General features: G+C 41.2%; 2 protein-coding genes across 6 annotated transcripts in view; both read right to left on the reverse strand.

Moving 5' to 3' along the window:
- Positions 1-639, reverse strand: part of sox1a (SRY-box transcription factor 1a) — a 71,948-nt gene extending 71,309 nt beyond the window's left edge. For 2 of the 3 annotated variants that reach the window (XR_011244383.1, XR_002203302.2), the window contains exon 1: positions 388-639. The gene's annotated coding sequence lies outside the window, so the exon portion shown is untranslated. The remainder of the gene's footprint in view (positions 1-387) is intronic. The other variant, XR_011244381.1, reaches the window with a different exon arrangement.
- A 1,298-nt stretch (positions 640-1,937) lies between these two features.
- arhgef7a (Rho guanine nucleotide exchange factor (GEF) 7a) lies at positions 1,938-23,644 on the reverse strand. Of its 3 annotated transcripts, XM_020100715.2 has the most exons (22): positions 23,346-23,644; positions 19,630-19,713; positions 14,094-14,178; positions 13,820-13,953; positions 12,954-13,155; positions 12,158-12,246; positions 11,441-11,535; positions 11,221-11,316; positions 10,854-10,976; positions 10,324-10,462; positions 10,172-10,231; positions 9,910-10,056; positions 8,975-9,061; positions 8,807-8,885; positions 8,589-8,728; positions 8,237-8,458; positions 8,055-8,148; positions 7,680-7,769; positions 7,064-7,243; positions 3,401-3,494; positions 3,096-3,150; positions 1,948-2,794 (listed from the first exon to the last, which is right to left on the reverse strand). In XM_020100715.2, exons 1-22 carry the CDS (start codon positions 23,508-23,510, stop codon positions 2,672-2,674), a joined length of 2,583 nt encoding a protein of 860 aa, XP_019956274.1. In that variant the 5' UTR covers positions 23,511-23,644; the 3' UTR covers positions 1,948-2,671. The 3 variants fall into 3 exon arrangements, with proteins under 3 accessions (XP_019956275.1, XP_019956274.1, XP_069388575.1); XM_020100716.2 differs by lacking the exon at positions 7,064-7,243 and having other exon boundaries at positions 1,938-2,794; XM_069532474.1 differs by lacking the exons at positions 1,948-2,794; positions 3,096-3,150; positions 3,401-3,494 and having other exon boundaries at positions 6,903-7,243.

Here is a 23,644-nt window from a genome sequence, read left to right on the forward strand (position 1 = left end):
AACTTGAACAAACATTTTCACTTGTCCAAGCAGGAGAAGCACAGATGTAAATAAAGTGACTGACTTCGTCTCTGACTGACGAAGAAACAAACAAGCTAAAAAACTCTGTGAAAGTTTGAAACACGCACAAACTGACGCAGCTCAAAAGCAAAGAAAGGATAATAATCATGAATTACTCCTCTCTGTTAGGCTAATATCAAAATACAGACAAAACAACAAATCAATGATCTCTTCTAATGAAACGCTTTGTGGAGTCGAGCAGGAAAAGAGCATCAAAATGTAAACAGAGGCTCAGCAGCAGCCAGTACACGACTACAGGCTAATTTACTGATGTGATGAAGAACACAAAGAAACAGGACAGATGCTACGTGTTAGCACAGCACATACCTAGCTTGTCGGGGTGAAGCAGTTGTTCCAGGTGTTTTTCTTTTTCTTCACAGGAGGTGGTGGAGCTCCGAAGTATTTACCAGCAGAAAAAGAAAACTGTTTCCAGTGCAATTAACAAACATGACAAAAGACAAGGACCAGAGATATTATTAGAAAGAACAGTGTAAACAACACCGGACGTGTTTCAGCAGACTAGAGGCAACATGGCGCACGGAAACACTTCAAATAAACCCGCCAAAAAACTAAACAACGTATCACCTGTGGGCGGAGTGATACAAAATGGAGTTGTTCGGTCAGGAACTAGTTCGCATGCTGAGGTTTAAAAACGACGCGACGATGAAAGAGAACTATAAACTGCAGCTCATTAAGTTACTGATGTTCATTCTCACCTGCACAGTTCAGGTAAAAGATTATTGAATTATACTGATATAAACAGAGTGGACATAGAAGGTTAATAAGAGCGCCTGTCAGAATAACAATAATTAAACAATAGACAAAAAAAGAAGAAGCTGATTGTAGTCTAGGTCAGTGTCTCTGATATGTCTATAATTTCTCTTGTTTTCTTTTATATTTACTTATGAAAATTTTTTATTTACTTGAAAAAGTGCTGAAGTCCTACATTCAAAATGTTGCTGTAATTGTAAATGGATAAGGAAATATACAAAAAAGAGTTGACATCGAAATTACTTACTATAGTAATTACTAAAAAAGATCAAAAGTAAGAGTAAAATTATGCAGAATCATGTTAATTATAAACATGGATGAGTTGATGTGTAACACTAAACTATACTACAGTTAAATGGTGCAGTGAGTAAAGGTGGTGCTGTCTATTTGAAACCTGCTGGTAGCTCCATCATGATTTATAAGGAAAGAAATTTTCCATTTATAATTTCAGTCAGTGACTATATCTTTCGGATAAATGTAGTGGAGTGAAAAGAACAATATTTGCCCCCAATATGTACTCAAGTAAAGTAAATACCTTTAAATTACACTTAAGTACAGTACCTGAGTAAATGCAAGAGTGAAGTTACTACTCAAAAGGACAGTCGCAGGGGTTTTCTCAGGTTTTTGGATTTACTTTAAAACCATCACGGAGGTGGCAAGGAAACAACAAGTAATAAATAACAGGACTGTCTGTTATATCGAATAATGCAAAAGTTCTGTGCTGGACAAGATCACTTGTTGATTGAACTGCTGATATTTCATGTTCAGAATAAGATAATAGACTGTGGTGAGAGGCCCTGAGTACACACTGCATGATCTGAAAAATGTTGGAACCAACACACAAAGCCATGTACAGTACTGGTGATATATGGTTGGATTACATTTTAATGGGGCAGCTCCAGGTTCCAATCCAGTGTGGTGCAGACAAGCATTAAAAACACAACCACTTTTCAACGTCAGAGTTTTCTTTGAATCAATTTAAGTTGTTTCAACAGAACTTAAAGTATAAACTCCATGAGATCGCAATATAAACTAAATCCGACCTCGTTACAGAGTTCCATTGCTCCATTGTGGTCTTAAAAACAGATTTCAGAGGCAACTCAAAGTCATTCTTCTAAAAACACATTTATTTCTCCCAAAGGACAAAGGCTCATCTTTTAGCAGTATTTACAATAAACAGTACCGGCTTAATATCTGTACATTTCCCTTAGGATCCGCAGAAATAAAGTCAAACTGCAAAGTGGTCAAACAATAATGATGACAAGACAAGAAACATGTTTCCTGGCACAAGCTTTTGATATGCCTGTGTGAAAGAGACCCAACAATAATAAATTCATAAAAAAATTAAATAATATAAGAGAGGTTATGAAATGGCATGGTTCAAGTTCAGAGTTGTCCAAGGCCTTTGTGACCATTAACACCATTAATGTACCACTTATGTACCAGTGGACAGCGTCCTGATGAATGATTGTAAACAGACAGAGAGGATCTCGCTCTGGTTTCTCTCCAGCCCCACGATCACGCCCAAAGACAGAGGATGATGAATGTTGAAGTGGTGGAAGTGTGTGATGTCCTCGCCCTCTTGCTTGGTGTTCAAGGAATGTTAATGTGGAAGAGATTGTCAAGGCTGTTCGGTAATTCTGGTTTTGAAATGGGCCGTATTGACATCCTGCTTAAAGCACACACACATGTACCCATGTCAAACAAGTATACAATTTCCCTCTTACAGATGCACTCACACAACCATCCTCAGCCTATGTACGCACAAGTGGAGCAAGTCCACATATATGCAGGTTTTTTTTCTTTTCAAAGTTTCAGATGGAGATCGTGGTAGACGGCCTCACAGGTTGGTCTCATCCCATGTTGGGTCGTTCATGCTCTTTAAAACTCTCCTCACAACCTTCTCTAGATCCTTCCGTGCTCTCTGCTCCTCCTCCAATGACCTTTTCATCTTCTTATTGTCCTGTTGTGGAAAACAATATTATAACACATGCTGCTGTTTTACAGATTTAGAGAAGACATTAGAGACTGTCTCAATCCAAAGCTAAGGTGACAGTATCATTAGCTCAAATAATGCACAAAATCTCATCTTTCAAACCTCTGTGTGCAAAACAACATACAAATAAATTTAACTCCTTAGTTATATTTATGGCAATGTGACTTCACCAACTTTTCTTAAGTTTAGATCAGAAAACCAGCTTATTTTAACTTAAAGTTATATATTTAATAAATCACACCATCATGATCCATCATCAAACATTCACCTGTTTTAGTTCCTGAACTTCATCCCTCAGGGCATACACCACATCCACCAGGCTCCTTTCAGACAGGAATATTGACAAGTCAGCACATGGCATGAGAGTGTTGTTTTCAGACCCACTTGATACGATGCAAGATATTATCTCATATCAGTAGCACAGACCAAGAGTATGATACTAAAAATAATAATAAGAGTTACAGTTGCAGAGATGAAGCATTTTACTTAAGGTGCAAGTCTTGTAAAATATATATTCTCAATGTCGTCAAATCCCTTTTAAAATGAAGGGAGAAGAGAAGCACATTAACTTACTTATCTTCCACTGCACTTTGTCCATTGCGACTTGGATCCAGGACTTTGTCCTCACCAGGGATGATCACATGAAGTCCTGTCTCTCGTCGCGGTCCTGTTTCAAAACAGAAAACCACTCAACACTTGATACTTTGCTTTTTCTCACCTTGCAGTGAGATGACATCTTGAGTATATTAAGTTTTCTTTCCACATTGTGAGCTTCTTCTGGAAGGACCGACAGCACCAGAGAGGAGATGCACCAGAATTGTTGGTAGTAGTTTGTTAGTCATGCACAGAGAAGAAATCAGATAGGAGACAGAGGAGAGTGAAAGGAAATGAGAAACAGTGACGATATCAGACCAAAAAAACCCCAAACAAATCCCTTCATTTATTCACAATGCATTTCTCTGTCAGTAAGAACTCCACCATCTTCCCTAAAACAAAAACACACAGCACAAGACAATCAAAATCTTCCATCCTTACAAATCACCAGAAAGCCTGTGTCTACCAAATGACAGATTTATTCAAAACTCATAATACAGCGTTGGGGACTTGAACACTTCAGCAGTGTCGAACAAATACACCGAAGGCGCTGTTTGCAGATAAGACGTGTGAACTGGATACAGCATTAGAGCACACTGAGAGGATGGTTGTCAAAGACAGTCTCTTTACCCTGCCTGTCCCACAGTTAGTTTCACAGAATACACCTGTCACAAAGTATAGCACATGATGTAAGGACAGTGATACTCTTAGCTCAAATACTCTATAGAAGGTAGAATGGATTATTTTTCCTTGTTCCATGACAACTAGTATTTACACAAAGGGACACTGTGTGCTCTTCATTTTTCAAGTCCACACTGACAGTATTCAGAGGTTGAGTGAATAGACCACATAGAAATATTCCCATATAATCATCTCTTGTTTTTTTTCTTTTACACTACGAATGAGCATTTACTTTACAGTAACACTGAATACTTAAGTCTACCTTTATGACTATATCATACACACTCTAGGCAGACGACAAAAAGTACAGAATTTAACAGATCTACCACCCCCCCACCCCATCCCCCGACGCCCATTTACATGATTGTGCAAAATAATTTAAACACTTCATGTTATAATTTCAGTGTAAACTTTAAATCAGACCAATAAAATGTAGAAAAAAAACAGAAAACAAATGATTCATCCAGGGATCATTTTGTAAACATTGACATAAAGAATAACATATTTAAAAAAAAAGAAAAAAGAAATGCCTTCATACAAAATAATGAATAAAGAATTTTCATTTTCATTAAATAGTAACGTAACATGGACCAATATATTCCACGTGTCACCTGCATTGCTTACTGTAAGAGGAGATAGACTCTAAGTGGATGCCAAGCTGTACTTTTAATACCAATACTGGAAAAATACTTCTTCATAAAAATAGTTATTAATGCAGGTTAGTATGGAAAACCTTGCAAGCTAGACAACACACAGGTATGTGTGTATTATGAGGCCGTAGCAAAGGTGTTTATTTGTTGTGACACAAGGGATCTTTGTTTTTGACGCTATGCTAACTATGTCAAACTGTCAGAGCCGTCAACAGCTACACTCTAAAGAAACAGATCATATTTTGGTCTGTAGGATAATTGGCCTGTGTGCCGTGGGTTAGTTAAGAAGACTGATGCCACTCTAATGTCTGTGGTAACGAAGGTTGTATTGTAGGCTAAGCCAACCAGACGCTGGTTAAGCTAACCAGGAGCACCCCTGTTTAGCAAGATAGCTTCTGGTTAAGGTAAGTTAACAAGATACAGGTTAGCCTAGCAAGAAAGCTTCTGGATACTTTAAACTAACCAGTTGCAGGTTAGCATGGCAATGTAGCTTTTGGTTAGGGTAAGCTAACAAGATAAAGATTAGCTTTACAAGATAGCTTCTGGTTAATTTAAGCTAACCAGATGCAGGTTAGCCTAGCAAGATAGGTTATGGTTAAGTTAACCGCATGCAGGTTAGCTTAGCAAGAGGGTTTCTGGTCAAAATACATTAGAAGAAATAGTAGTCTTGGCAAGATAGCTTCTGGTTAGAGCTAAGCTAACCATCTTCTCATAATGAGACAATTAAAACGTGTTGTCTTTGCTAACCTGCTAACGTACTCAGAGTAGAATTAATCTTCATGTCGAACCCTCAGCAATAAAAGCATTGAACCTAATCCCAGTTCCGAAAAAAATCCGACCCTTCCTTTAACGAGCAGGAGACACATCCTCCGAAACAAAGATATTAATTTGTATACCTGTAGCTGTATTAGGTTGTAGTTTACAGTTTATCACCGCCCTGTGCTGTTCTATGAAGCTTTATATTTCATTCATAAAGTAACTTGAGATATGATAAGAGTGTAAAAATAACCCTGTAGAACCACTGACACAGTAATATTACTGAATTTAAGATCAGACTTTAAAGGATGATGCTTAGGAGACTTCACAATACAGCAAATTATCAAAATGTTTTTAATTAACAGTTCACCAAAAATCAATCTCACTTAACTCTAGTGGGGGAATCTGGTAATGCAGATAGCTTGCTTGGTATTTCTGCCTCCAAACATACAAAGGCTGACTTTCTTTTGCTAAATTTAAGTTTAGAAATTAATAAAATAAAAGTAGATCACTGATTAAGACCTATTCGTGCTTAATTGTTTTTCAAATATACTTTTTAAAGCTGTGGGCACCACATTTGAATCCTATTCACCGAAATTGTGCTAAATAAAACCAAAACTATCTGAACAACTTGGATAGTATTAGTAGTGTGTGAATTCGTTTTTTGTAATGTGAGTAAACAGACCCTTAGCCTGTTAGCTTGTATCTAGTTTGTGAAAGTTTGAGTGTATGTGATCTCCTCTTTCCGTAGCAGCTACAACAAAGAACGGACTGACCATCACACACTGTTAACGTTGGCAAGAACATTGATAATTGAGCAGTGGTCTGGTTATTATGAATAATGTTCTGCTTTGGGCTGGCAACATGAATACAACTTTGAAATTATGAAAACAATATTATAAAATGTTAAGAATTTGGATATTATATTTGCATGCTGCTATATTATCAGCCAGCAGGGGCATATGTGCCTCAACCTGTGTGTGTGTGTGTGTGTGTACGCGCATGTGTCGTATCTGTGCTATATTTGAGCATTCGTACTCTAAAGTCACATACCGGAGAGAAGTAGTACATGGTAAATAGAATACACTCGTTCCTGAATTACATCTGAATATCAGACAGGAAAAACTCAGTCCCCATCTCTCCCCCATCCCTGGATCCCCCATATTCCCCTCCAACTTCCCTCTCCACTGTCTGCAACGAGAACCGTCGCATTTATGGTCAAACAAGGGGAGTGGTCACATTCAAGATAAATTAACAAGAATTACCTAACACTTACTGCATGACAACTACAGAAAGAGAGGAGGCACATAAAAGGGAAAGTGTCAAAGGCAACAGGGAGATGCTTTGAACATCTGAAATAACCGTCGAAATAAATAAATCAAATAAGTTAACGAAAAAAAAAAAGAAGAAATATATAATATAAAATAAATAGATAAAAAAAAGTTTTTCTTTAATACATTGAAGGTAAAAGAGGTAAACGTGCTGTACGTTACATTACAGTACAGCGTGGCAGTACTGTATATTCTTTAGTTCTGGTGAGAGATGCAGCTCTTGCGCGGCACTGAACCCATCCTGTAACTGTGGGTGGTCCAGATGGAGTCATAGTCAGAGTCCTCCGACAGGTCAGAGGTCAATTCGGGCCGTGACACGCTGCTGCGGCGGCCCGACGAGTCCGCGCAGGACCGGTTCACGTCGGCCAGCACGTGGTTGTGCATCAGGTCTGTGCCCTGCCAGGCTGGACGAGGCGGAGCCGAGGTGACGTTGCGAATGTTGAGGGAAGAAATGGTGGGCGAAGGGAGAGGAGTGACGGTGCGGGTGGGGCATACGTAACACGCAACAAATGGCAAATCATAAAACCGATGAGATGGAGGATGAGATGAGGGTGCAAATCAGAATACATGGAGAAAATCATAGTGCAGTATGCAAAGAAGAAGGATTGGTGGAGAAAAAAAAGAGAAAGAAGGAATTCAACCACAGCAATGCCAAAGAGTGAAGAGTGGAGGAGAGACAGAGAGAAGAGAAGATACTGTTAGAAAGATCAGCTCTGAATACCAGTGTTAAAGAAAGGCACTGAGTCACAGATATATAGTCAATACAAAGACAGCGAGCTCCAGTAGGAACCTTTCTTCTTCGTGCACATGTACGAGTCAGATTTGTGTTTTCTTTCTTACTGGAGTTCAGAGTCTGCCTGGTTTTGGCGCTGGTGCAGTACGCCTCAATAACTTTCAGGATCTGGGCGTCTTCCTCCAGAGCAGCTGTACCTGAGAGTGAGAGTGTGCAAAAGGAAAAAATAAGTCACAAGCTCATTGTCATTAAATCTCGCCACATCATAGTGCTCACTACTTTCCTACCTACATTTTGGGAGATTTTTCTATCAAGCAACGATAAACATTCTAACATCAGGTGGTGGTTGGTTCACACTAAGAAAAATGTAAAAACGACCACATCTGGACCAAATTTGTATCATATTATTACTTTAACACAATTAAGATATCACATCTGGGTTCACCAAAAAACCATGAACATAAAAAAAAGTATGAACATACTCTTCCTCGAGGCAAATTCCTCCTCAGACTGTTTTCTCTCCGGCTTGCGCTTGGGAAGGAGTTTCTTCACACTCTTAGGACTTTTACTAAGATCCTGTAAATCAGAAATTTTTTTGTGAGAATTTTAAAGTATATATGTATTAAAAAAAACACCCCCCACACACACGCAGGGAGTCCCTCACCTCCTTGTAGCAGAGAGCAGCAGAGGGCCTTAGCGGGGGTGCGGGCCTCAAGCAGCTCAGACTCCAGGGTTTCGGGGTGTTGGGCGGCTCCAGTGGACCCCACATCATAGTGCTGTGAGATGTTCCATGGGAGGAGGGGTGGGGCAGGGTGTGGTAGGTGGGGGCCACTGTCATGGCCCTGCCCTCAGCATGCCGGGATGGGGTGAGGGGGTGAGATGGGAGCTGAGGAACAAAACAACAAGGCTTGTTTATTACAATGAACATGCAAGGGCTTTACTCCAGAACCTGAACCTGAGCCAGAACATGAAAGAAAAGCCTCAGTATGAGTATGTAATAATCGTCAGCTGCTGACCGTGTGGCAGGGCACAGTGAGAGGTTTGTGGCTGGGTGCTGTGGCTGAGGTGTGTTTGATCTGTCGGCTCAGGTGCTCCACCCAGTCCTGCAGGTCGTGATGGTTGGTGCAAGCCACATGGAGACGGTCAAACAAAGCTCCTGCAGGAACACAGACAATGTTTGAGGGCTTTGAAAATGGATTAAACTCTGCATCTAGCTTATCTGGTGTGGTCTTACCATTGAGCTCAAAAGCATTTTTATGGGCTTCGCAGTCTTCTAGTTTGTTCACTGTCATACTGGTCAAGGGCAATTTTCCCTGCACAGTAAAATCATTGGATCAGAATACACGTTTTAACACTGGGGAGCAGATTCAAAAAGAGATGTTAATTCTGAGAAATGACTGACCTGGAATATGAAGCCGCTCATCCTGGGGCTGGCAGACAACATGAGGAGGACGTGAGGGAAGAGCATGAGGTAACGCTCACTCTTCTCCTGAAAAACAGGTTTAAGACAGAGAGGTAAATATAGAGGAATACAAGGAAGCAATCATCCGGTGGGTATAACACGACTATAATGTCTGAAGCCAAATTCAGACCAAAGATTCACAACAAAGCTGCTCTCAGACATTCACACAGGTCCAGACATTTTATATACATTTTCCGGAGAGTCTGTATGTGAGAACGCTAATGTCCAAACATTGTCCAGAGTTTTAGAAATACAAATATCACAGATTGCAAAAGAGGTGTCATACAAGTAGAACAAAAAAATGAAGACGTCAACTTGGAAAGACAACACGATGCGAGAGCTTTTGGTGATAAGGGCCTGCATCCCTTCTTCATGCTCTACCCAGGTGCCACCTCTCGCCTGTATGTTCTGTTCTGGAGTTTATGTCTGAAAACAGCTTGAGTTACTTTAATCAAATGTAAAGAAACGGGCCGTTCAGTGTGTAGGATTTAGCGGCATTTAGCAGTGAGGGGGAAGGTGTGTAGACAAACCCAAAGCGGCATTCAGGTTAAAAAAGAAGACCCTTTCTCCAGAGCCAGTGTAGAAACATGGTCGATTTTGAAGAAGAGGATCTGCCTTTAAAGTGGATATAACGGCTTTTTCTAAGTCAATGAAAACGCAAAAATTCTTGGTTTTTTAGAGTTTTTACACTAATAAAAACAGGATTATCAATATTACATTCAATTTCTGACAACAGATCAACCTACATCCTACACACTGGGCCTTTAAAATGATATTCAATGATTAAAAACAGGAACCCTCTTGCACTAAAATGCAATAAAATGTACAGCTAAGTAGCATTTATTGGTTAAATGACAATTGGACAGCACTCGTACCTCTGCACCAGGACTCTGGACTAAGACCTGGCTCATGTAAAGCACAGAGCCCAGCGTCTTGATGTCATCGCCCTCCCACAGCCGGATGGACTCGGTGAGAATCTGCAGCTCCAGCTCCTTACGCTTCCGCACCTCCTGACACTGAGCCTGGCACGATGGGAAAAGACAACCTGCTTAAAGGGCTGTTGTTGATTTATTACATACAGAATGAAAGTCTGGTTACGTGCTGCGTCTGACTAGACAGGAAGTGTTTTAAGCTTACAGAAAGATTTTTGAAAGAGGCCATGCACTTCTGGATGTCTGGCCTGTCGGGGTAAGTCTCCTGGAGGAAGAGAAATATTTGGTTATTAAAACACAATTAAAAAACATATTCTAAGATTGCACGGAGACAAATGTTAATGCACAGACACACACCTCCATGTGCCTCTCCAGCTCTTTGAGTAAGGTGGGGTACTTGTCGATTCTCATGAAGGGTTTACTGAGGCCTGTGGTCAGGGTGAGGATCCCGGGGATGCTGGCCCCCCTCCCCTCCATGAACTCCCCCAATACTTCACTGCGAGAGGAAGGAAAGAGAGAAGGTTATGGAGGTCACTCAAGGTATCATGCAACCTGGATGACGTGAAAAGATTTTAAAGATGTTCTGTGCCTCACAAAGTGCTTTAATTGGGTTTTTAGCCCGACCAACAAGTATTCAGACAGCAACTACATGGACTCTTTTTCTTCTGGTAGTTATTTTACAATGGTCGTCAAACATAACTACTAACTAATGTTTGAATGTCTGGACTAAACGTCCCTCTCCTTGAGTTGTATTCAAGTCATTTCACTGCCTCAGCTCAGTCAGCCAACAGCAGGTTACAACAACAGTTGTTAAACAAAGACAAACTCCACAAAGTCCAAAACCTTCTTTTTCCATATGATCACTTGTGCTGCATGAAGAAACTGACCTGTACTGAGTGAGCACATTGACTGCACAGGGGTGATTGGAGCAGTAACCGATATACAAAGCTTTCATCTGTGGCATGAGGTTGAGGAAGAAGCCCCCCACCCTTTGCTGACTCTCTGGAAGCCTAAAATAAAAAAATGAAAAAATTGTCAAGAATACATCTGTACAAATTCTCATGCACCAGTAAGAAAACAAACAGCAGCAGAAGTATATGGAGTATTTGGCCTCAGACACACTGTAGATTAATGATGTACCGTGTAGTCCACATGCCTGCAGTACTTTAAGCACAACACTAGATGTCCCTCTGCTTGTTATGAAACAGTGGTGATACTGCTGCAGTGAGGCTGCGTGAGAGAGGAGGGACTCACTTGGTGCACTCCTCCAGCGATTGGACGAGCATCTGCTGGAAGGTGCTGATCTCCTCCAGGTTTCCCAGAATAAGAGACACATCCGAGCTGCTCAGCCTGGAGGCAAAAAGGATGATGGGAAAAGAAATGTAGGGATTGATCCAGCGTCCTGTTATACAACAATCGCAGATAAATATCCTGGTTCTGGATTCATGGAGCTTTATGTGTGAATGAGTCGTACTTGTCAATGCTCTGAAGAGGTCGCAGGTAGTTTGTCAGGAGGCTCTGAAGGTCCTTGGAATATTCTGTTTCTGTTTCTAAAATGTTTTGCAACACCTACAAAATGAAAAGAGGAAAAACTTATATTAGGAAAATGTCAACATCCCAAAAAGTGGATTAGGATGATTATTCGCTCGAGGGTGGTTACATATATATATAGTTTTTTATTTAAAGAGTTAGTGACACCATTTTTTGAGTTGATAAACCATAGAAGACTTAACATCACTAATTTACTGCATTATTAAACTTAAAATCTTCCCTGCAAATTAGCACCCTTGCACAAAATTTCATGGAAATCGAGTAGTAACCCTGATAACTATCTAACAAAAAAGTGTAGACAAAAGTATAACCTCCTTGGCTACAATCACTATCAAAGAGCTGTTTGATATTGATTCAGTCCCGTCAGTTATTAACAATCAGCTGTTAGTCCCAAACAAATGATCAGATGATAATCACATGTTTTAGAGTCGCCTGCTCTGAAAAGACTGAAACACTATGTATCCTAGAGCATGAGTGTGTGTGTGTGTGTGTGTGTGTGTGTGTTTTTTTAAATATTTTATTTAAAAGTTCTCAATAGAAAATGAGCAGAGATACAGACTGATTAGAAAGTGTCAGGCTCTATTTAAAAAAATCAAAAAGACACAAACAACTTCAAATAAATGTTGAGTTGTGTTCTTACCAGGTTATAGTAGGTCTTGCTGATTGCAGAAGTGTCAAAGCCTTTAGGTGGACTCTTCAGGGTACCAGACTTGGGAGACACTTGTTTGTCTGTGATTAGAAAGCAACAAAAGGAAAAACAATATTGTACATGATGAGCCAATCAACTACACATTTTAATGAACACTGACCTGAAAGTAATTTATGCCAGTATATGCAAATAATCTTACATCTAGAGTATACTATAGTGAACCCCTGCAGTCACGCATTTTCATCTTGCAGGATCTGAACTATCTCTATAAATACATTGATCATTAGTCTTTAAAATCCCAAAGAATCAGTGTTAAATTGATAGTTAAAAAAAAAAGCGAATGTCACTCAGACACAGGAAACCAGTGAATAAACAACGAACCACAGCAGATGTGAGGCTGTGTTACAATCATATGATCAGAAGGTGACAATGGCAACTGTGATGTTGTCCATAAATTTCATTAGAGATGTAAAAACATCTGTGTTGAATAATATTTAATCTCTCCAGGTGCTTTGTTCACTTCAGAGGAAGGTAGGGGCAGAAGACTCTTTCAGAAATATGTGGTTGAAGGATGCAAGTGACAATGTTGGTGGTTGTAACACAAATACAATGATCTAAAGAATCAAAACAACACTATATCAATTTCTTAGGAGGCTAATGAATTTGTTTAGTTATATAATCTGAGTTCTAATTGCATTAAATCGCTCAAATTCAAGACGGACCAACATCACATAACTGGCACCCATCATAAGCTCCCTGCTTGAACAGAAGCAGCCGAGGTACCTACCAGAGCCCTTGACCTCGCGGACATAGTTGCTAGGAAACCAGCCTGTCTTGCCATTGAGCAGCCCCTCCCACCAGCCGCCATCCTCCTGGCGAGTCACGCCGATGATGTCCCCCTTGTTGAAGGTGAGCTCATCCTCGTTGGTCTGCTGGAAGTCGAAACGTGCTCTCACCAGCAGCTGCTGTCCACTGTTCTCCGACATGTCCTGAGGAGAACGAGGGGAGGATGTTACCAAAGAGGAAATGTGACGGGAGAGACTGACCTCAGCAAGAGTTTTGTAGTGAATCATTTCAGGTGACATTTATTTTGTGAAAAAAAATATTGTGCAACATTTATGTACATCTATACACTTCTTTTATATATTGGAATTAATGTACATATATTTCTTTAATAACATGTAAATATATTCAACCAAAGCACACAAATGTGAGTAGCCTATATCATGTCCAGGAGCTTATAGATGTGAATAGAGTGTAAAGTTTGAATGGAAGCTTTTAAACAAATTCTAGTGAGATATATATATTTATTTTTCTGATTACCCTCAACCAGAGCAGAGGTCTAATTAGTAGCAATAGCTTAAACCACCATGTTTGTGTGCAGGACCTTTAACTATCTATTTATCATTATATAATTATATCCTTTAACAACTTGGAAACATTAATTGACCATATTATAGCACTCACTTAACTACTGCACTTCATTAACTACTTTTTCTAATGTACAATTATGTATTATGCATGTATTGATTCTTAATTTGTACTCAATGACTTTGCCAAAATTACAAAAACACATTAGCAGTTTTCAGTGACTCTGATCTTTTGTGTTTCTAAACTCTGCTGTTAATCAGCAGCAGTGAGAGTTGAGCTCACCAGACTGCGAAACTGGTTCTGCAGCAGTTTGGAGGATCGGCCCAGTGAAGCCTGAGAAGACAGCGACTCGAACGACTTGATGCGGTTGGCTGACGAGTGGCGGGCACACACAGAATCACTGCCCACGCCAATATCTGGATAGAAAGGGCAAAGTATAAATACACCAGACCTGGCATTTACAGTCAGCGCCCACACACCTATGACTACTCGCCTGCCTTTCATAAAAATTAAAACACCCCCACATGCACCATGAAACTCCCTCATATTGACTCACCTGCAGTCACTTTATTCAGAGCGACCAGACTGCTCAGCACTTTGGAGAAGTTCAGTCCCAGCAGCAGGTCACTGGCCTCAAAAGGCTGCGGGCGAGAGAGGACAGAGTGAGACAGGGCAGATCTGTGAGAAATACACAAGTACATTTTCCTTTTAAAGCTAATTGCTAATCCCAGCGCAGGAGGGTTGTGTCGGCCGCACTGCGAGCAAGCGCTGAGCAGTCAATCAATAACTCTCATTATCTTTGACAGAAGTAGCTGATGAAACACACAAGCATGCATGTAGGTCATATCTGCAGCAGCTACAGCCTTACAGAATAATGTGCATCATAAAAGTTACTGACAGACACTGAGCTTTGACCCTCTCCCTGATTATGAGGAGAAAGCATCAAATGGTGAGACTGGACATTTTAACCAAAGACAGGGGGGGGGGGGCTACAACGCACGTAGCTTTACAATGAAAAACAAGATGAATGTGTGGAGGTGAATATTGTGGCGGAGCTGCACACAGAGGCTGGAGACTCGGCCCTTTGCTGCCTGTCTTCCCCTGTTCTCTCTCCTCAGTACTGTCCTATCTCGAAAGACAAATGTGTGCAGGCTTGTTTTCATGTAGAGCAGGGAAGTGAGCTACGATCACAAGTGGTCACTCGAGACGCATTCTCTCGCCAGGTGGGAAGTGATGCACTCAGAGCTGTCCACTTGTGATCGGATCCCCCGAGATGCATGTTAATGCCACGTATGAACAAGGCAACGGAAACTTGAAACTACGATAAACACCAAGAGTGTCACTGAGAGGGAAGGGAAGCCTGAACTATAGATCGTATGTGACGGGTCACTCTCTCCTGCTATGCACAAATTAAGCCTGTTTTGTTTTTCACAGGATTTACTGAAAAATGAAAAACAGAATAATTCCAGCCTTGTCCTTTAACTGCAGTAGAAGAGTAAACACTGTTTATATCAGTGTGACGCTCACTCTCATCTGGGTTAGTGTGAATGGCAGCGATTGTATCTGTGTTGATGACTGTGGTTGTCTTCTCTCTTCCGGTGTAACGGCTTCAAATGATAAGCTGCCCCGGCTTCACTTATATTGAGTCTGAGCGACTGTGAGATGCGTCTCTTTCATCTTCTGCTCTGATTGCAGATGTGTCCTCAGGGAATATGTGAACGACTGTGAATGCAGGAGTGTGTGTGTTTGCAAAAGAGTGTGTTTGTTTGTTTGTGTGTGTGTGTGTGTGTGCACACTTAAGACTGTCCGTGGTGAGCATTCATGTGAGAGGACCCTCTTCCTCTCCCGTCTATGCTTTCACTGGGACTCAAACTACAAACTACGTTCAGCATTTGTGTTCAACTTATTGTTTCCCTGACCATAGACGTGACTAAAATTCCTCGTTAGAAAAGCGACATCTCTCAGAAGTGAAGCGCGGTGCATATTAAACATTCATGCAGGGAGATAATGAACATGACTAACACGACAAGCTACGACACGTCTGCTGGGCCTCAGCATCACAGGCAGGTAATGATCCCCTCAGAGCAGACAATAGTGCAACACCCCTCTGTGACTCAGCAAGCTACAGCAGCAAACTGCTCCCACACTTCCCACACCCATCACCATCAAGGAAATAAGTGTTTACTGCACAGGGAATTACAACCTACTACGTGGTCCACTACAGATAATGGGATATGGTGACAATATCATACTTTACTTTAAAGCATCACTATGCAACTTTTTTTTTACCTCAAAATACCAGCTCCTAAATTGGTTGATTTGTTCACTGACTTGGAAAAGATAGAATGGTGCCGTTTTCATTTCAACTCCTCACACTGAACGTCTGTTCTTGCTCTACTTTACTTTGACTGACGGTCGCAGCTCAAACTGACAGAATCAGGTCCAGCAAGTTCGAGAGTAATGATGAACTGAGGATGAGTTCAAAAGACTCCACTCGTCATTAAATCTTTAAAAAACATACAACTCACATACAACACTGTCGGAAAGCCTCAGGTTGAGTGCATGTCTGAAGGCCGGTTTAGCGTTACTTTAGGAGACGTAAATATACTAAATTAGCATTAAATATCAATACTGAGAATCCTCTAGCAGTGTGTATAGTAAAGTACAACTGTCAACAGTGAGGGAGTAAAGAACACGTATATCTTCAAACAGTAATACTGCAGGCAATGAAGCTAAATAATCACTTTTAAGGGTGTTCACATACTGTGTATATATGAATTAGGTGGACAACACTGGACTCATGGCCAATATTCCTCAACACAGAGAAAAGGCCGTCAGTCAGTTCATTACTGAACAGTAGGATATTCTTCAGAGTCACCGGACCTCAATCCAACCGATCATGCGTCTCCATTCTTAAAGACCGCATCGAAAACAAAAAATCCCCCGAGGCCAGATAGAAGCGAAGATTGCAGTCGGACCAGAGAGTTTTTAAATTTGATTTCATGTATCGGCCTGAGCATTTTCTCGTTCTGGTGAATGTGGCCGCATCTGCTGATGTCTGTGGGTCACAGGCTTTTGCTTAACATCGATTGTGTAGTAAATATGAGATATGCATCAGTCATTTTTTTATGAATCAGTTAGTAGATTCCTGGAGGCCAAAAAGTTGTCAGCTATTCCCTTGCTGTGTCAGACTCACAGTCAAGAACCCAGATATCTGTAATTTACTTTAATTTACTTTAATTTAAAAATCTCACATTTTGCAGCTCTACATTCTCAAAATTTATGGGGTTTTTGCAGGTTAAATAATTATTAATCAATTAAGCTAAAATGCCAAATATTCTCAGGTTCCACTGAATAAAATGTTAGAATTTATCCTGATTTTCATTATTTTTAATGAAATATCTGAGATTTTTGAGCTGTTGGTTTGAATAAACAAGATATTTGAAGTTTTCAGATTGAGCTCAAAAGAATGGAGGAATTTCTAATGGATGTTCAATAAATTAGACAATTAATAGAAAAATAACTGAGAGTAATTCATGATTAAAAAATGCCTCTTAGCTGCAGCCTTGAGCCCACACCACAGAAATATGTATTTTTGTAAAAATCTTCAATGGCTTTTCATACCAAGTCTTTAAGCTCCACAATACCACAAACTTTTCTTTTATGATAATGGATTCTAACTCTTACATTAGTCGAGACACATGGACACATGGATCTGTAACCTTACCCTGTAGACGCAGGGTAAGGTTACTGTTCCAGAGGGACCAGCAGGGTCATGGGAATTCTAATGATCACTTCCTGTGGTCAGAGACATCAGAGGTTAAGGGTCAGTACCAGCAGCTGCCCGAGTGTCGGACACGCTCTTGGAGTGACTAATCGGGAGGAGGTATCCAAATTCAATCAAAACTGGGATCAATCTGGTTGATATATGGCAAGACCAGCTCGTTGATGCTCTGCCAAACATCCAGTTTAACGCAATTAAAACTACGAAGTTCTGGCCTGCGAACAGCACAGAGTCTATCTGTCCCATCTTTCATATGTAAGCGACCCACTGCTCTAATCTGCAGCCGCAGCTACCTGGGGCCGGAGCCAGCACAGCTCTGGGCTCTGGAGAGAATCCATCTGCAGATGGTGAGTGGGAGGACTGCCATGACCCCCAAACTACAATAATCCTGCACTGTCCACTTCAATACAAAAAAAAAAAAAAGTCACATATGTTTAAACACACTTTGGAAAACACAGTCTTAACAAATGTGTGTGTTACATCTTGTTTGGGCCTTAGTAGTATGTACATATATTAATGCTGTTATTTTATATTGGGGATAACACGGTTAATATCTTTGTGGAGCTGGAAAAGAGCTTTAAAACAATCTGAGAACCATTTCTCTGTCATCAATATGAAGGAAGATATGACAAGTCAAAATCACACAGTCCCCCAAAAAATGTTGAACATTTGTTATCCCATATCTCCATTCACTAGGATCCCAGATACGTAAAATTTCTGTTCCACAGGTTTCTCGTGACCGAATCAGCTCGCCAAATTTCATTAAGATCTGTGAGGGTGCAGCTCATGAGTGTGATAATTCAACATAATGACCCACATATGAAATTGGTGTCAGTGTTGAGTGGAGCACAACCTCCAGCAAAGACACAAATCATCACAAGATATAAAGGATTGGTTATGACAGGGGGACTATAACTCAAAAAACTTGAAAACAGATTATTGCTCAATACCTTTGCCAGAAGCTGTCCCTCCCTGAACCAAAACAACCACAGGGTCTTTTTTAATAAATCATCATGGACATCTTCTCCTTCACTGGCATCTCAGCTGCGTGAAACCGCTAAATGATGTTTCACACTCTCAGTGTGACGGCGCTCTGTCTCAGCCCGTCTCCACCTCTCGTTCTGTGGCTGGACACTCGGCACTGCTGAGGAACAGTGAGCTTCATTGTCACACTGGAGCGGTTCAATGACCCCACTGTGCACTGGCCAACACACAGACTTAAACAACACGCTGCCTTCAATTTGCTACAGATTATGAACGGGTATAATCATTACACAGAAACTATAATGCACCTAAATATTTCTATAATCTGTTGTTTAAACTTGGTGGTGGTACGACTGAGAACTAAAACAATATCAATAATTACCGCAATGTAGTTTTTATCAATAGCAATGTAACAAATATTCAATATACAACCCTGGGACCACTCCAGATTTGTTTTAAGTCTGCATCTCTACATTATTTTACCTTGTAAAACCATAGAATCTGATAATCTTGTAGCGGCACAGTGAGGAGGTATAACACATTAGAAATCAACCTCACATTTATACAATATTTGCTGTTATGCTGATTACAAATGGGACATTTACCATCACGACATCTAGTGATATGAAATCTGAATCCTGATATCATTTGTGGCCATATCGCTCACCCGAAAGTGGTCGAGACAGCAAAGCCACAGATGAACCCAAGAACAAAGCTTTGCATTAATTAAAAATCTTTAACTGGGGCTGGATGATGTGACCAAAAATCATATAAAGATTATTTTTTGATATCAGATAATATCGATAGGGGCCACGCTAATCTTCAAATTCGTTTAGGTTTAAAGATGTTTGGTCCTGAGGGAAGGTTGAAGGTTTTAACTCTTCTTTGTGCCTGATGTCGATCCAGTGCTTGCACAATGAATTAGCAGTAATCTAAATCGATATATAACAAACCTTTGTTACATTTCTATTGATAAACACGATATTCCGATAATTATTGTTATTGTTTTATCGCCTAGCCCGAACGTAAACAAAAGAAGGAATCGAACCGGCCACAGTTTAACGGTTCGATCCATCACGTCACTGGTGTTTGTTACAATGTTGCACAGCCACAGATCTGTTGAGTCCGGCCGATGTGTGACTGTTCCCGGCTGCTACACTTCCACTCCTCCTCCCTGTGTACCAGCGGCTCCACCGGCCCCATTGTTCGAGTCCCCTCTTGCACACAAACTTCGCGGTGCACTCGGTGATACACGCAGGCTAGCGTCACGTTTTAACACCACCTATCCACAGACGTGTGGAGAAAAAGGAAAGAAGCCTCTCACCTCGACGCGGAACGATGAGCAGCCCTTCAGGAACTCCTTTATGTTGCTCAAACACTCGCCGTCGTTCTTCGGTTCCTGGTAAATCTGGAAAGACGCAGACGCTGGTTAGAGAAAAGAAAGGAAATAAAAAGCCTCCTGGTTCCCTGCTGCTGCTGCTGCTGCTGGTTCCCTGCTCTTCACGCTGCGGTTATCTGTGAGTTTATCAGCCCGGAAAATGCGTCTTCTTTCCTCGACACACATTCTACAGTTGGAGCGGCTGCACTGGGCCCGACGCTCCAGGGAAACTGAGCACAAATCCCGCAGCGGGGAAGTGGAGGGGGCGGCGGAGGGAAATGACGTCGACAAATAGGGATCCCCACTGCTGTCCTCTGAGCCTATGGCAGCACTGGGTTTATCATAACTTCCTGTAACTACATGGGAGAGAATAGTACATTTAAAATATCATTAAGTCTACCATCACTTATTTAAAGGTCCAGTGTGTAAGATTAAGGTGAAAAGGATCTATCGGCCCAATTTAAAAAATAATCCTAGTGATGTTTTAATTATGGTGTTTCATCTAAATTGTACGAATTGTTATTTTCTTTACCCTTGAATGGTCGCTTTATATTCAAATACTTTATATTTACATTGGGAGCGGGTCCTCTCTATGGGGGCCGCCATGTTTTTTTATAGTAGCCCAGACTGGACAAACTAAACATCTTTTGAGTTTTTAAGACAACTGAAGGTTTCCACAGGTTCTCTGTCATGTTTGGAAGGGGATGGTGTATTCAGCTGCAACATGCAACTTCACCACTAGATGTCACTCAATTCCACACACAGAACCTTTAATATAACTGACAATAACCTCAGGGCTAAAACATATGATATATTAACACAATACATTAAAAAAACAGTGAATATCATTATCATCTTGAAAGAATATAGACTCTATAACATAACAGTTGCATTAGATTGCATTTGGAATTGGCTAGAGCAATCATGTCGTGTGTGTGTCACTCAGACATCATGGCCTTGCAGCTAACTCTTCCTCTGCGTTTTAACTGGAAGCAAACTGAGCAGCAAAGATGAGACGTGAGGGAACAAAAGGGTAATTAGAAAGATCATGATACAACCTCCTGTTTACATCTCTGGTCTGTGGGGTAATGTTCCTGGCATCTACCTTGATGGATACTGACACGTGGCCCAGTTGTGCCCCTCCTCATCTCATACTTTTCTCTGGCCCACATTCACATCCAGCACTGCCAGGTCTGACAGCAATTACTCAATCTGATTATAGCTCTGGGAACTCTGCACAGAACAGGGACGGACGATGCCTACAACGTCTTGGAGATGCTATGGGCCACATCTGGGTCAGATAGTCAGATACTGGATGTGCTGGGAAATGATACCTCAGATAAATGCCCAGGGATTCAAATCCTGCTCATTAGTGTAAAAGCAAGAAGGAGAAGTTGAAAAATAAGAGAAGGGGGGGGGGCATGCATAGGGAAATGAAAAACATTATTAGCATTTATAGTAGAAATAAATAGTGTAACATTTAGAAAGATAACTCGGCCAGAGCAGGTCGACATGTTGGTCAATGTTTATCACAGATATATCTGCATCAGTTATAGACTGTATATAAAGATGGACACCATGATTGCTCTCTGAAAGTAAAGCCAAATCATCTCAATTGTCCCCTGGTGGCTGGTTGCAGTATAGGTTATAAGTATTGCCTCATCTATGTTAGTGGATGGGACATGGACCAAATGAACACAAAGTACACATCAAATAAATATTTCTAAAAGATGGTTTCTGTCATTTTAAGTAGTTCTTATCACACTGATGTTTGTTCAAATGTTTCTGGTAAGTTTGATTTCAATGTTGTAATGTGGTGAAATGTCATGATTGACAGCTCAGACTGACTCGTGATCGGTCAAGTTTGTGCATTAGCGGGACCTCGCTGCCATGGCTCCAGACCACAGTCATGATGTCATTGCCACAAAATGACAGCGATTGTAAACAGATTATTTAGGCTTCATTTTTCTTTATTTCCATTCTATGGTATCTGTGAATGCGTTGACTGACAAGTAACAAGACAGGTATTGGCGTATATGACAAATATCTTTTTGATATAGCAGTGAAGCCATTACATAGTTTGTCCACTAGAGGGCAATGGTAAGTTAGATTTTAATTTACCATAAATGTCCCGCTCAGCGATGTGATGGTCACAATTCTTAGATTCTTATTTTCTCATCGAAAGCAAAAATTAAATGTTTAGGATGTTATATTTTACTCTTTGCTATGTTTTGGTGTATGAGTTAGCAGAATTACACCAAAACCACAAAACAGATTTCCACTAAACATGGGTGCGAGAAGAAATTGTCAATTTATTTCTTTAGTTATGTTTTATGACAAATAATTACTTCAGGTTATCAGGCCACTATTCTATATTTCTACTATAAGAACTTCACATATTGTTTGGCCTAGTGCCACACAGTTATTATTATTGTTGTTGTTCTTTGTTTTATTATTTACTCACTCAAGAGTTAACTTGAGTTACTGAACCTATCTTCAGTGACCAGCGGCCCGTTCACTAACCCGGTTCAAATCTACTGCCAGCTCCTATACTCAGACCATTATGGTTAAACAAATTATGTGTTAACCATTGCAATAGTTTGATAATATGGAAATGCCTTTGCAGGGCAGGATGCAGGAATTCAAACATCTTCTCTGCAGCTACTTACAAATGAAACACATTAAACCCTCCCTGACATAAGATGGCAGCAGATTTGAGAACATTTCTCAGCAGTGCACAGGCTGATTGGGCCTCACGTTGACTTCATCTGATGGATTTCATCTATAACTGTGTCTGTACAATGCTCCAGATGTGTCCTCCTTTATAAAGCGTGCCTAGAGATACACTGGCCCTCATAAAATGATCATGTGAACAAAACGGTGCAAAAACAAACCCCTGATTTCATTATGTCACACATTAATTAAACAACACTGACAACGTGCAAATTGGAGGAAGCTGTTTTATCATTTAACGCTGCAGACAGAGACAGGGGCCTCCGGGCGGAACAGGGGGAAACATTGGCTCTTTTACGCAGAGCCTGCTTTAGGTTGACGGACACAAACACATGCACTGTGTCTTTAAATGGGGAGAGGGTCCATGTCTGTGTGTCTGTGCGCCTTTGCAGTCAATGGCGGCCCACTCTTATAGCCGAGGACTGTGTACAGTCATCCCTCACATTGACATACAGGCCACATCGCCGTGGATTAAAGAGGAATTTAACACAGAGGCTGTTGAATAAACCTGCACTGAAACATAAGCTGTTACATGAGGCCTGCATTAGTTTATTCATAAGACCCCACAGTGGATCTAATCACTCCTGATACATCTGATCAATCATTCCTCCTGTTGTTGTGATGCTGCCTTGTTTGGAGCAGATCAATACGCACTGGGGCCTCTTTTCTCTCCTCGTTTTTCTTTTTGTCCCCCCCTCACGCTGACACACGTTATGTGCAACCACATCCTGGCGTTGTTTTTCGCAGACAATAACCCGGGCTGCCGTGACCTACAAAAGAAATCGCCTCACGGACCAGTGCGCAGAGGGAGACGCCAGACAACAATCCGCGGATCCGGGCAGCGCACCACGCCGACGGGGCGGGCGGGTACAGGGTTATGCAGTACACGGGGAGACTGGGTGAGTGTGTGGGGGGTGCATTGCTCTTACTTTCTCCGTGGACCCGGGGCCGAGCCGCTCCAGCAGCCGGCACAGCACCACCCCATCCTTCAGGGAGCTCTGCAGGAACGCTTCGGGATCCGAGATGGTCTTCTTCGGCGACTCCAGCACCCCGAGCGTGATCAACCATGTCACCGTCTGTTCCGCCGAATTCATGTCCAGTCAAGACAGATCCCCCCCGATGTTGTTGTTTTTTACCCCCTGAAACAAAGCGGCTGTGTGCGGGTCTCTCTAACAGCGTCCACCGGTTACACTGCCAGCATCACCACCGTCACCATCCGTGTGTTAGA

The sequence above is a fragment of the Paralichthys olivaceus genome, chromosome 10, assembly GCF_024713975.1.
Source record: "Paralichthys olivaceus isolate ysfri-2021 chromosome 10, ASM2471397v2, whole genome shotgun sequence".
In the NCBI taxonomy this organism is placed as follows: Eukaryota; Metazoa; Chordata; class Actinopteri; order Pleuronectiformes; family Paralichthyidae; genus Paralichthys; species Paralichthys olivaceus.